Genomic DNA, 13,994 nt, shown 5'->3' on the forward strand with positions numbered 1-13,994 from the left:
TACATCCACACAAAGACTTATACAAGAATGTTCATAATAGCCTTATTCATAATACCCAAAAAACTAGAAACAAACTACATGCCATCAATTTATGAACATAAAAGGCTGTTGATACATATTGCTAAATTGCTTTCCCTACCAGTTCTACAAAAGTGTAACTCCTACTTTTAATGAGAATGTCTACTTGAACTTCATTATTTCTAATTGTTTGTATCTTTTTTTTTTAAGATTTTATTTATTTATTTGACAGAGAAAAATCACAAGTAAGCAGAGCCCGATGTGGGGCTCGAACCCAGGACCTGGGATCATGACCTGAGCCAAAGGCAGTGGCTTAACCCACTGAGCCACCCAGGCACCCCTCTAATTGTTTGTATCTTGATAGCCGCTAACATCTCTTTCACCTCTCCCATAGCCTTATGTACTCTCTTCTGTCTAAGCAGCACTTTGTAGCTCTTATGGCTCATAACATGTTTTTCTTCCACCACATATGTGGACAAATAGAAGTGTATCAGAAAACTCCCAGAGGACAAGAACAGCCTCATTTTTCTTCTATCTCCAAGCCTGCAGCCCGGTGCATATTTCATTCATTCACTCAATGAACATCTACTGAGTTCACATAATGGAACAGTACCTGAGACAGTGCGTTACGCATTCAAAACGCTTCCTGAACTCAACACCACTAGTTACAGATCTCCTACGCCAGGAGGTCTCAGTTAACATTCATGCCCCATGTTTTAAATTCCCCAGATTGGGACTTTATCCTTTCTTGGTGTGCTAATCCGGAAACAAAAGCTCTGAAGTTTAGCCTTTTAATGTTTTGTCTATGTAAACGCCTCTCCTTTGCCCCTGCTAATTCCTTAACATGCACCCCAGCGCCACGTTTTGGGGGACTTCAAATGAGGATAGTAAAATCTAAGCAGCCTGGCGGTGCAGGGACTTTCCTGGAGACTCTGAAGGGCGCCGGTGGCAGCAAATCGTGGCAGCCAGGAAGGCATCACAGATCAGGGAGCCCCCGCACCCTCCACTCCACTGAGCGGGTCCCAAACTCGCGCAGGACCCGCGCTCGCTTCTCTCGCTGGGCCTAGGGTCGAGCCCCGCCCACCTGGCCCCGCCCACCTGGCCCCGCCCACCTGGCCCCGCCCCGCCTGGCCCCGCCCCGCCTGGCCCCGCCCCGCCTGGCCCCGCCCCGCCTGGCCCCGCCCCGCCTGGCCCCGCCCCGGCGCGCGCCCGGACCCCGCCCGCCTGGCAGGAAAGGGCGGGCCCGGCGCCACCCTCCACGCAGCTCCTGGTGCGGACTCGGGCCGGCGCGACGCGCGAGCGGGATGAGCGCGCGCCCGGGCCTGTGACTGCCGTGGCGATGGACTGCGGCTTCGTCGCGGGCGGGAGACCGCAGCGCCCGCCGGGCCGCCGGCGGCTTGTGCTCTTCCTGCCTTCAGGCGGCTGCGGAAGTTCGGGCGGCCGTGGCGTCCCGGCGCGCTACTGCCTGTCAGCGCTGTGCGTGGGTCTGGGGGCGCTGAAGCCTCGCGCCCCGGCGGCCCCCCGCGGCGCGTCACGTGCCTCCCCGCTGCTCCTCCTCCTGCTTGTGCCCTCCCCGCGCCTAGCCACCGTCGCCCCGCGCCGGCCCCTCGCGGACCGGGAGCGCTCGCGCCTGGGGCCCTCTGTCCCCGCGGCTGGCCGCGGCGGCGCGGGAAGGTGCCTGCGGGGCCTCGCCCCGGGCGTCGCCTGGGCCGCCGGCGCCCTCCACCTGTGCCGCGGCCGACTGGCCGCCCTCACTTCGTCCAGGAGAGGTGAGGGCCGCGCGGCCGGGGCAGCAGGGGGCTCGTCTCGCCGGGCCGGGGGCGGGACCAGCTTTGGCTTTGACCTTACGGGCAGGACGGGACGGGGAGGCTCGGCGACTCAGAGGTCGGATGAGCCGAGGTCGCCGCGCTTCTCCGGGCGTGGGACGAAGGTCTGTCTGCCCCCGCCCTGGTGACCCGGAGTCCGGGGCACAAGGTGTGTTGGCTGCGGTTGGCCGGGATGCCGGGAGGGCCGTGCGCGCTGGGCAGGGAGCTGGTGCTCGCCCGCGGGTGGAGCCGCCGGATGGGCGCCGGTGACGCGTCCCTCGTGTCGCCACTCGGGTGCGGGCGACTGCGGGAGATTCTGCGAGATTGAGGAGCGAAGCTCTGGGAACTGCAGTTTCACTTCCGACTGTCGTGGATTTATTAACTCAGTGAACACTAGTTGCCTGTTCTGCTCTTGGCTGGCGCTTTTCTGGGTACTTGGGAAAAATCAGAAAAGTCTGGGACCTTCACTCTAGTACCGGAGATGATGTAGATAGATAGCTACAATTTACGTGTACGCATATAATTTACATATGATTGCGTACGGAAGTGAAAAATACCTTAGGGGAAAAATGGAGGTGGTAAGGCTTAGGAAGTGAAGTGGGCCTCCAGCAATGAGCTTAAATGGGGTTATCAGAATAGTTTATATTGAGAAGGTGGCATTTGGTTAAATACTTGAAAGAGGTGAGAGCAGTCACAGCCTTGTATAGAGATGAGGAAGTCTGAAACAGGCTATTTTACTAAATAGCAAATTGTTGATGAAAATATCATTTGGGGTAATCCATACTAGCAAAGGGCAAAAATACCACTTTGGGTGGTCTATCATATCAATCCATAGTCATTAGTAACCACACTGATGGCTCCCCCTCCATCTTTTTCTTAAGAGAAAAGCCCAGTAAATGTTGACTGTTCTGTTTTGTTTTTTGTTTTTTTAAAGAAATTTTTCCCTCGTGTCTTTTTTTTTTTTTTTTTTTTAAGATTTTATTTGTTTATTTGACAGATCACAAGTAGGGAGAGAGGCAGGCAGAGAGAGAGGAGGATGCAGGATCCCTGCTGAGCAGAGAGCCTGATTCGGTGCTTGATCCCAGGACCCTGAGATCATGACCTGAGCCAAAGGCAGAGGCTTAACCCACTGAGCCCCCAGGTGCCCTGTTGACAATTTCTAAAGCATAAAAATATCCACATCTGGGGAAAGACTGGAAGGACAAAGTGAAGGAAGGAAGCTTTACATACAAAGTGTGGGGAATGAGTGGTGAACTCTGTCAGTGTTCTGCAGTAATTAGGAGTTAGAGATGACTTTGATCTTTATTTCAGTACTGTCTTTTGTTGCTTTTGGTTTTTTTTTTAATAAGCTCGTGGCTTTTGATTTATTTTTATCTCCTCATTCAATACTGTGGGGCAAAAGGGGAAGAGTTCTCATGAGTTTTCTGATTTTGTCAGGAAGGTGGTACTTATTGAATTAGGCTCAGAGGATCTCATTTCTTCAGAGAGTGAGGATGGATGCATAAATACAGGAAACAGCCAAGACACAGTTAAGGAGCAACCATCAGCAACTGAGTTTTGTTTCTTTACTTTCAGCCTAGTGATTTGTTGGGTGCCGCGGTTCTCAGTAGGGCTACTGAGACTTAAGGATGTTGTGAGTAGTAAGTTTGTACTTGGTTTCCTCCTCCGTTCAGTTCAGGCCTAACTCCCGGCTGCTTTTGTGTGTGTTTTAATATATCCTTTTGATATTCTGAAGGTCCCTCCAAGGGAGAATTACGCATTGCACTTTAAATTCCATTTACTTGCTTCCTGGTTATTAGTGGGAATTCATAGTTCTTGGGCCTCATTTTGTTGTGACAATAAAGGAGGAAAAATGAGTCAGAGGTATTCTAAATGCCAAGAGTATTGCTCCTCCTCAGGCTTCACCCTTTGACAGAAGGCAAGATGGCATTCAGCTTCCATCAGTGGTGCTTGGCCTGCCAAGTGAGAAGGGGCCAGACCTTTTCAACACTTTTCAGATGACAGTACATAGTTTGTTGAAGTAAGCTTACAGTTTAAATGAATTCCAGTTGTTTTTTTTTTTTTTTTTTTTTTTTTATTTGACAGAGAGATAGAGCACAAGTAGGCAGAGCGGGAGGGAGGAGAAGCAGGCTCTCCACTGAACAGGGAGCCCCATGGAGGGCTCCATCCCGGAACCCTGGGATCATGACCTGAGCCAAAGGCAGCTGCTTAACCGACTAAGCCACCCACGTGCCCCTAATTCCAGTTGTTTTGAACAAGAAAAAAATCTGCAGCATCTAAATTGGAATTAGCTCTTGCTTAGAAAGTAATCATGATTGTTTATTTTTGGGATGTGTGTGTGTGAGAGAGAGAGAGAGAGGAAGATGTTGTAAGTCACACAGATGACTAATTTGGTACTAGAAAAATCCCATCACTCTTCACCAGCCAGTTCTAGACTCAAATTGTTTTCAAGCTTTGTGACCAATGGGACAGTTGAGCACAGTTTAAATACGGGTGGGTTAGCCTCTAGAGGGCCCCTTGAGAGATTCGTTCGTTCATTCATTCATCACTGCTGTTTCTCAAGCTCAGTCTGTTCTGTCATCAGGCAGTCATCATTCATTCATCACCGCTGTTTCTCAAGCTCGGTCTGTTCTGTCATCAGGCAGTCATTGGGGGTCTCTTCTCCTGGAGGCCAGTTTTGTCTCAGACTGGGGTTAATGAAAGAAAAAAAGAGGGACGAATGAAAAAAGAGGGACCAGATTTAACTGAGTTAATTTAGGTACAAAGAGAAGGTCGTAGGTGAAGAGGTGAAAGGGGTTGATTGCAAATTTTCTTTCTAGACAGTCTCACGATCCAGATCAGAGAGGTCTCTTACACAATTATTTCTGGCCTGCACTTGGCCAGGCCTTCTGCTAGATGCTACTAATGTGAAAATGACTAAGACTGGCTGCTCTTGGGATGTTTGGACCTAGTAGATGATACAGATGTGGAAACAGTGTGGTGAGTGCTGTGATAGAGGTGTCTGGGCTGGGCTGAGAACACAGATAATAGCAATCAAGCCTGCCCTCTGACCTGGGTGGAACTAGCAGATGGAACCACACAGTGTAGTATAATTCCCTACCCAGAGCATAATGTTTACTTAGCAGATTGTAAAATTAAATGAAGAGGGGTTGAAATGATGCTAAAATTTGCCAGTTGAGAAAGGGGGTCAAGCCAGACATCAGGATAGAGTACCAAGATATACAAGTACACAGAGTACCAAGATATACAAGTACACAAGGACACAGAATAATTTAGGTGTCAAGAAAGAAAGATGAAAGGGTAGGTGTAGGCTAAATTAGGACAGGCTTTGTATTTGTGTGCCTTGCCAAGGACCTGATACAGTAGGCTAGTGTTTCCCTGAATGTAAGGGCCTTTTTTTTTTTTTTTAAGATTTTATGTATTTATTTGATGGAGAGAGACACAGCAAGAGAGGGAACACAAGCAGGGGAAGTAGGAGAGGGAGAAGCAGGCCTCCTGCTGAGAAGGGAGCCCTATGCAGGGCTCAATCCCAGGACCCTGGAATCATGACCCAAGCCAAAGGCAGATGCTTAACGACGGAGCCATCCAGGCACCCCCCCCCTTTTTTTTTTTAAAAACGATTAAACTCACACATTCATCTAGCATTTGTTGCATTTTACATTTTGCCAGTCTGCAAACAGTGCTTGGTACAAAATGATTGGATTTCTTGCACTTGACACTGTGACCCTCTTTCCAAGGTGGGAACCATTGCTCTAGGCTTCTAGACAAACATCCGATCTGTAGGGTTCTGTCCATGTCATGTTTTTGCTTACATGCAATTTCCTTTAGAGTGTTTAGAGGTGAAGGATTGACAGTAGGAGCTGATTAGCTGAAGTAGCTTTCTGGTCACTTAGGGGATTTACCTCAGAATTTTAAACTTCGAGTTAGTAGTGACTGTTTAGTAGTCACTATTATTTCTTTTACCACTCTTCTACAAATCTGGCATCATAGAAAAGTAAAGACAGACATGTAGTAAAATTTTCATGTATCTATGTTTATTACATTTAAATGAAAGTTTTTTAATTTTATATTGCCCATCTCTTTTCTTCTGTGGTCAAAATGTCTTTTATAATATGATTGTAAGAATAAGGAGCTATTGCATTTAATTGTCCTTTCTGGATAGAATTACTAGTTGGCACTGCAATTGATACATATTTTTTAAACTATTTTTATGGTTCATGAAATACAAAAGCCAGAGAACCATTACCATGCTACCGTCTTCAAATGAGCACCTTGAAACAAGTTTACAAGATGAGTTGGATCTGTGGCTAAATGCACAGAAATTCTTAAGAAAGGTTAACATACAAATTATTAGAATGCATCCCTCTAAAGATAGGTTTTTGTAGAGACATCACAAAGATAACTATTGACAATACCTCTTATGAATAAAGACAAAAATCCTCAACAAAATACTCAGCAAATCAAATCCAGCTATATGTAAAAAAGGAGTATACATCATGACTGAAGGGAATTCTATCCCAGGAACAACAGGTTCATTTAACATCTGAAAATCAATTCCTGTACTGCACCGTATTTAAAAAAACAGAAGAAGAAAAAAAAACCATGTGATCATCTCAGAAGACAAAGAAAAGGAATTTGGCAAAATTCAGCACCCTTCATGATAAAAAACACTTGGCAAGTTAGGAATGGAAGGAGCTTTCTCACTAATAAAGGGCATCTGTGAAACACCCATAGCTAACATCATACTTAATAGTGAAGGATGAAAGTTTTCCCTCCAAAGGTCAGGAGCAAGATGTCTGCCATCACCAGCCGTGCAACATTGTACTAGAAGTTCTAACAAGTGTAAGACAATGAAAAGGAGGAAATAAAACTCATTGTTCACAGATGACATGACCCTGTAAGAAAAATCTAAGGAATTCACTAAAAAACCACTAATTAACAAGTTCAGGAAGATTGCAGGATATAAAATCAACATAAAAAATATAACAAAAAAAAATCAGTTGCATTACTCTACACTAGAATGAATAATCTAAAAAATAATTACCTTTATAGTAGCATCAAAAAGAGTAAAGTACTTAGGGACAAATTTAACAAAAAACACAAAACTTATAGGATTGACCCTTGAACAGCACAGGGCTTACGAGTGCCAACTCCCACACAGTTGAAAATCTGTATATAACTTCTGACTTCCCCCAAATTTAACTACTAATAGCTAACTGTTGGCCAGAAGCTTTACCATAACAGTCAATTAACACATTTTATATATCACATGTGTTGTATTCTGTATTCTTAGAATAGTGTAAGCTAGAGAAAAGAAAATTTTAAGAAAATCAAAGAAGAGGAAATACAGTATGGGGAAAAAAAATCTGTGTATAAGTGGACCCATGTGGTCTAAACTTGTGTTCCAAGGGTCAGCTGTAGTGTGAAATCTACATAACACTATTAAATTAAAGAGCTAAAGAAGTGGAAAAACATCCTATGTTCATGGATTAGAAGACTTTGTACTCCACCAAATTGATCTACAGACTTAAAAAAAAGGAAATTGATAAGCTGATGCTAAAGTACATATGGAAATGCAAGGGACTCAGAATGGCCAGTGCAATCTTGAAAAAGAACAAAACTCGATATAAAAACTTACCACAGAGCTATTATAAGTCATCAAGAAAATGTGTCACTGGCATAGGACAGATATAAATCAGTGGCATAGAGTGGAGAATCCAGAGAAGATTTACTGTCAACTAATTTTTGACAAGTTCCAAGATAATGCTGAAACAACTGGATTTCCACATGCAGAAGAAGTCGAAGCCTCCTCTCACGCCACATAAAAGTTAACTCAAATGGATCAGAGACCTATATGTAAGTGCTGAAACTGTGAAATTCTTAGAAAAAAAAAATGGTGTAAATCTTTGTGTTCTGGAATTAGCCAGTAGTTTCTTAGATATGACACCAAAAGCACAAGAACAAAAATAAGTTGGACTTCATTAAAATTAAAAACTATTGTGTTTTGAAAGGCACCATCAAGAAAGTGAAAGCCAGCCCACAGAATGGGAGAGAATATTCATAAAGTATATATACAGTAAGGAACTTGTATCTAAAATGTATAAAGAAGGGCACCTGGATGGCTCAGTCAGTTAGGCATCTGCCTTCTGCTCAGGTCATGATCCTGGAGTGGCTCAGCGATGTATCTGCTGCTCCATGTGACCCTGCCCCTTCTCGTGCTTTCTCTCTTATGCTCTCTCTCAAATAAATGAATAAAATCTTCAAAAATAAATAAATAAAATGTATATATGTCTTTAGATTTTTATTTATTTATTTGAGAGTGAGCGTGCGCACAAGAGAGAGAGCACCAGAAACTACCAACCAGGGGAGGGGCAGGGAAGCCGAGTCCCCGCTGAGCAGGGAGCCTGACACAGGACTCCATCCCAGAGCTCCGGGATCAGAACCTGAGCCGAAGTCAGACACTCAACCAACTGAGCCACCCAGATGCCCCTAAAATTGTATAAAGAGTTCTTAATGACCAACTCAATCACAGAAAGATAACCCAATTTTTTTTAAAGATTTATTTATTAGAGCATGAGCCGGAAGAGCCGAGAGAGGGAGAGAGAATCTCAAACAGACTCTGCACTGAACTTGGAGCCTGATTTGGGGCTCAGCCTCACAGCCCTGAGGTCACCACCTGAGCTGAAACCAAGAGTTGGTCACTTAACCAACTGCCACCCAGGCACCCCAAGAGATAACCCAATTTTCTAAATGGCCAAAGGGTCTGAATAAATGTTTCTCCAGAGATAGACAAATGGCCAATAAGCAATGAAAAGATACTCAACATCATTAAGCATCAAGGAAGTACAAGTCAAAACTGCTATTCCCATGTTTATTGCAGCATTATTTACAATAGCCAGATTATGGAAGCAGCCCAAGTGTCCACTTATGGATGGATAAAGAGGTGATGTGTATATATATAGATATATACAGATACAGATACACCTATAAGAAAATCTATATATGTAATAGACTATTAGTCAGTGATAGAAAAGAATGAAATCTTACCATTTGCAATGATGTGGTAGAGTTGGAGGGTATTATCCTAAGCAAAATAAGTCAGAGAAAGACACATACTGTAAAATTTCACTCATATGTGGGATTTAAGAAACAAATGAACAAAGGAAGAAATGAGAGACAAGCCAAGAAACACTTTCAATTATAGAGAACAAATAAATAAGTAAATACCATAGTTGAAGAGACATCTAAAAAATAAAAATAAATTGCAGTGGGATACCACTTTATACCCACTAGGATGGTTATAATAAAAAAGACAGACAATAACAAGTGTTGATAATGTAGAGAAATTGGAACCCTCAGACACTGCTGTTAGGAATGAAAAATGGTGTAGCCACTTTGGAAAATAATCTGGCATAACCTCATAAGGCTAAACACAGTCACTGTGTGATGTAACAATTCATTTTCTGGGTATATACCCAAGAGAACTGAAAACTTGCTCACACAGAATCTCATACACAGATGTTCCCAACAGCATTGTTCATAGCAGCCAAGTAGAAACAACTCCATAGGTAAGAAGAAATTGGTATATTCCTAAAACAATGTGATTCAGCAATAAAAAGATACAAACTGCACATTAATTATAAGGTAGATGTACCTTGAAAACCTCACCTAAGTGAAAAAAAACACACAACACCACATCCCTTATTCTATTCATATGTGATGCCTGGAGTAGGCAAGTCCATAAAGATAGTAGGTAAGGAGTTGCCTGGGTTTGAGGGAGTTGGGAGATTGGGGCATGATAGCTAAAGGGTATAGGGTTTCTTTTTGGGATGAAGAAGATGTTCTAGAGGATTGTGCAGAAGGTGGCAGATCTTTAGTAAAGATAAAATTGAACACTTGAAATGGGCAAATTGTATGGTATGTGAATTTTCATCTCAGTAAAGCCCCAGCCAGGTGGGCTTTTGAGGTATGCCATATTCTTCCATGGCTTTTGTTTACTATCATCCTGTTTGAGCTTAATTGTTCTTCACATTCTAGAGCTAAGCCTCTCGGCTGGGAGCCTGCAGTTGGAGCACAGGAGAGATCTGGAGCACAAAAGGCGAGATTTCACCTCTTGCGGGAACAAGAAGCTCTACTTTGACACCCACGCCTTAGTGTGTTTACTGGAAGAAAATGGTAATCCTTTCGTGGGTCACTTAGGGCCACGGAAAAACACTAAATGATAAGGTCTCCTGATCTTATCTAACTTCTATTTCTCTTTGACATTTAAGTCTACAGATGATCTTTTGGTCAATCTCCTTTTTTTTTTTTAAGTTCTTTTTTTTTTTTTTTCTTTTTAAAGATCTTATCTATTTGACAGAGGAGAGAGAGAGAGATCACAAGTGGGCAGAGAGGCAGGCAAAGAGAGGAGGGAGCAGGCTCCCCACTGAGCAGAGAGCCCGATGCGGGGCTCGATCCCAGGACCCCAAGATCATGACCCAAGCCGAAGGGTTCTTATTTTTTTTTAAATTTAATTTAATTTATTTACTTGACAGAAATCAGAAGTAGGCAGAGAGAGAGGAAGGGAAGCAGGCTCCCCATTGAGCAGAGAGCCCGATGTGGAGCTCGATCCCAGGACCCTGGGATCACGACCCGAGCCGAAGGCAGAGGCTTTAACCCACTGAGCCACCCAGGCACCCCAAGGGTTCTTATTTTTTAAGGACATTCTGCTTCCGCTAGACCAGTTGAGACTTCTTGTATACATTTTTCTCTTTGTCCCTAAGAAATTCTTGTATGCGTTTTCTCTTTGTCCCTGGGAAGCGTACTTTTACATCTCTCTGGAGATAGAGTGTTATAGATAACAAGTTGGACACAAGTTAGCAAAACTCAGGAATGTTTCCTAGGGCATTTGCTTGATGCGCAAAAGTGGTAGTTTTGTTACTGGGCGTGTTGTGTGCTTTTAAAATTGTTACGAAATTAAAGTGTTGCTGAGCAGCCATTGCTAATTTCAACTTGTAGGGCTTTTTTAATAGTTCAACTAATATTTTCTTTATTAATGCAGAAAGATGCTCTAACATGTATGACGTTTATTGAAAGTGGATTCAGTGCATAGATAACATTCTCTTTGAATCTTCTCTAGACAGACCAGTTCTAATTCTCTGTATGTGAGTCTTCGCGACGCTCTAGAACCTTGCCCCAGTTGTACGTGTTCATACCTGCAGAGCTGCTCCCCGGAGCTGGGCTTCACTCGCCAGGGCCAAGCAGGTGGCGTGAGCTCTGTGCTCGCCTGGGGAGTTAGAAGCTCTGGGTTCAAGCTGCGCCAGGGCCCAGCTGCAAAGCGGGGCAGTTCTCTCATCCTTCCCAGTTTCTTTTTTCCTTTTTTTAGATTCTGTTTATTTATTTGAGACAGAGATAAAATGCACGAGCAGGGGAGAAGCAGAGGGAGAAGCAGACTCCCTGCTGAGTGGGGAGCCCACTGCAGGGTCGATCCCGGGACCCCGAGATCACGGACCTGAACTGAAGGCAGACACCTAACTGACTCAGCCACCCAGGCGTCCCCATCCTTCCCGGTCTCTATCTCCTCATCTCATTAGCAGTGTGGGCTCGGTAAAAATTCCAAAGGGTCCTTTGAGTATTAAAGGAAATACACCTGAGTACACTTCAGAAAAACTCTTAAGTACCATATCATAATCTTCACGGCTTTCCTTCTCAACATGAGACATTAGGCCTTTTTTCACTAAAACTTCTTTCGGTTCAGAATTTAGGAAAGTAGAATGGAAAAGAGAGCCATCAGAAATTATGTGGATAAGCAGAAGTCTTCCTGCTTTTTCCTTTTTTCTGTGGCTCTAATGTTCTTGCATTCAAAGTAACCCATTGTAAAAAGCCATATTGGAGAGAATGGAGGTGTTTCTCTACACACTGGGGTTTGATGAGAGTAAGGGAGCCTCGTAGATCTTGTTAAATGGCAAGGTAGCAGCAGTGGGCTCGAGATGGCCACAGATCTTTCTCCTGTTAACAGGTGGGGTTTATTTCTCCTTCCCGACCAAAAAAGTCTATTTATTTACTTTTGTTATAAATAAAAATTGTTCACCTTTAAAGTGTGATGTTTTGGGGCGCCTGGGTGGCTCAGTGGGTTGAGCCGCTGCCTTCGGCTCAGGTCATGATCCCAGGTCCTGGGTTCAAGCCCCACATCGGGCTTTCTCCTCAGCGGGGAGCCTGCTTCCTCCTCTCTCTCTGCCTGCCTCTCTGCCTACTTGTGATTTCTCTCTGTCAAATAAATAAATAAAATCTTTAAAAAAAAAAAATAATAAAGTGTGATGTTTTGATAGATGTACTTCCTGCTTTTCTCCATTTCAAACCTTGACACATGAATTTTGGGGTATCTCAAGACTGGTGTTATGGGGGCCCTGCCAAGATGTAGAGCACGAGGCCTGTTAGACGAATGATGGATATTTAAGATGCTATAGGGGAGGGCCAGAAGGACCTGCCCAGGAGCACTCCCACCTTCCATCCTTACCTTCTCCAGAGCTGCATCTCCTGCTTCACAAAACTTTCTGCGTGTGTATAATCTCTCTAACCCTGATGGTGTCTTGTTCTGTCATTCCCACAGAACATTATTTTTCTTTTAAAGATTTTGTTGATTTATTTGACAGACAGAATCACAAGTAGGCAGAGAGGCAGGCAGAGAGAGAGGAGGAAGCAGGCTCCCTGCTCAGTCCCAGGACCCTGGGATCATGACCTGAGCCGAAGGCAGGGGCTTTAACCCACTGAGCCACCCAGGTGCCCCCTACAGAACATTATTTTATATCTGGTAACCCAGTAGGTTTTCAGACCTAACTTCTGCTTTTTCTTATCCCTTTCTCCTCCCATAGGTGGTTATAAATTATAAGGCTGTGGAGTATATTAGCAGCATAAGTTCTCTGCTGGTCTCTTTTTCTTTTCTTCATAATTGCCAAACCTAACTATGTTTAGCTATGAGCACTTTTTCAAAAGTTTTAAAAATTATATTTTCCTTTTCAAAAAATGTAGGCATAAAAGAAACAGGAAAATACTCTGAATCCCAATACCCCAGAGCAAGCCAATGTAACATTTTGGTGGGTAACCTTTTGGATGATTTTTCTAGATGTACATGACCCACATGTTGAAAATCAAAGGAGTTTGAATAAATGAAGGGAATAGGTCTTTGGAGGTCTTTTTGTCTCTTTCAAATCTCTTTGTTTCTTATTATAGTTGGGGGCTACGTGGGTGGTGCAGTCCCTTAGGACCCTTGATTTTGGCTCAGGTTAAGATCTCCGTGCTCAGGGGCGCCTGGGTGGCTCAGTGGGTTAAAGCCTCTGCCTTCGGCTCAGGTCGTGATCCCAGGGTCCTGGGATCGAGCCCCACATTGGGCTCTCTGCTCAGCAGGGAGCCAGCCTCCCCCCGACCCCCTGCCTGCCTCTCTGCCTACTTGTGATCTCTGTCTGTCAAATAAATAAATAAAATCTTTAAAAAAAAAAAAAAAAGATCTCCGTGCTCAGAGCTGGAGATTTTAGCTTCGAGCTCAGCAGGGAGTCTGCTTGAGATTCTCTCTCCCCTCTCCTGCCCTCCCCCCTTCCCACTCCTGTATGTGAGCAAGCATGTCTGCACTCACACTCAATAAAATAAAAAAAAATTATAGTCAGGGCACCTGGGTGGCTTAGTCGATTAAGCCTCTGCCTTTGGCTCAGGTCATGATCCCAGGGTCCTGGGATTGAGCCCCACATCAGGCTCCCTGCTCAGCAGAGCGCCTGCTTCTCCCTCTCCCTCTGCCTGCTTCTCTGCCTGCTGGTGCTTGCTCTCTCTCTCTGTCAAATAAATAAAATCTTTAAAAAAAAATGTATAGTCGGAGCACCTAGGTGGCTCAGTGGGTTAAACCTGTGCGTTCAGCTCAGATCATGATCTCAGGGTCCTGGGATTGAGCCCCACGTCGGGCTCTCTGCTCAGAGGGGAGCCTGCTTCCCCTTCTCTCTGCCTACTTGTGATTTCTCTGTTAAATAATTAAATAAAATACATTTTTTAAAAAATATATAGTCTCGGCTTAATTTCATCCAAATTGTATCACTTAAAATTTTTGCGAACAAATGTGCCTTTAATTACAAGAATCAGTAGATTCTTCTGTAGTTCGTACGGGTGGAAGTATTTAATGAAAAAAATTACTTTCCAGGGTCTTGGTTT

At 44.2% G+C, this 13,994-nt stretch overlaps 1 protein-coding gene across 1 annotated transcript in view; it reads left to right on the forward strand.

Annotated features, from left to right (window-relative positions):
• The first annotated feature begins 1,250 nt into the window (after positions 1–1,250).
• MCUR1 (mitochondrial calcium uniporter regulator 1) overlaps positions 1,251–13,994 on the forward strand; it is a 29,251-nt gene continuing 16,507 nt past the window's right edge. The window contains exons 1-2 of the mRNA XM_047733669.1: positions 1,251–1,787; positions 9,861–9,998. Of these exons, the coding sequence (XP_047589625.1) occupies positions 1,358–1,787; positions 9,861–9,998 (568 nt within the window). The 5' untranslated portion in view covers positions 1,251–1,357. The remainder of the gene's footprint in view (positions 1,788–9,860; positions 9,999–13,994) is intronic.

This window comes from Lutra lutra, chromosome 6 (genome assembly GCF_902655055.1).
Source record: "Lutra lutra chromosome 6, mLutLut1.2, whole genome shotgun sequence".
NCBI classification, from domain to species: Eukaryota; Metazoa; Chordata; class Mammalia; order Carnivora; family Mustelidae; genus Lutra; species Lutra lutra.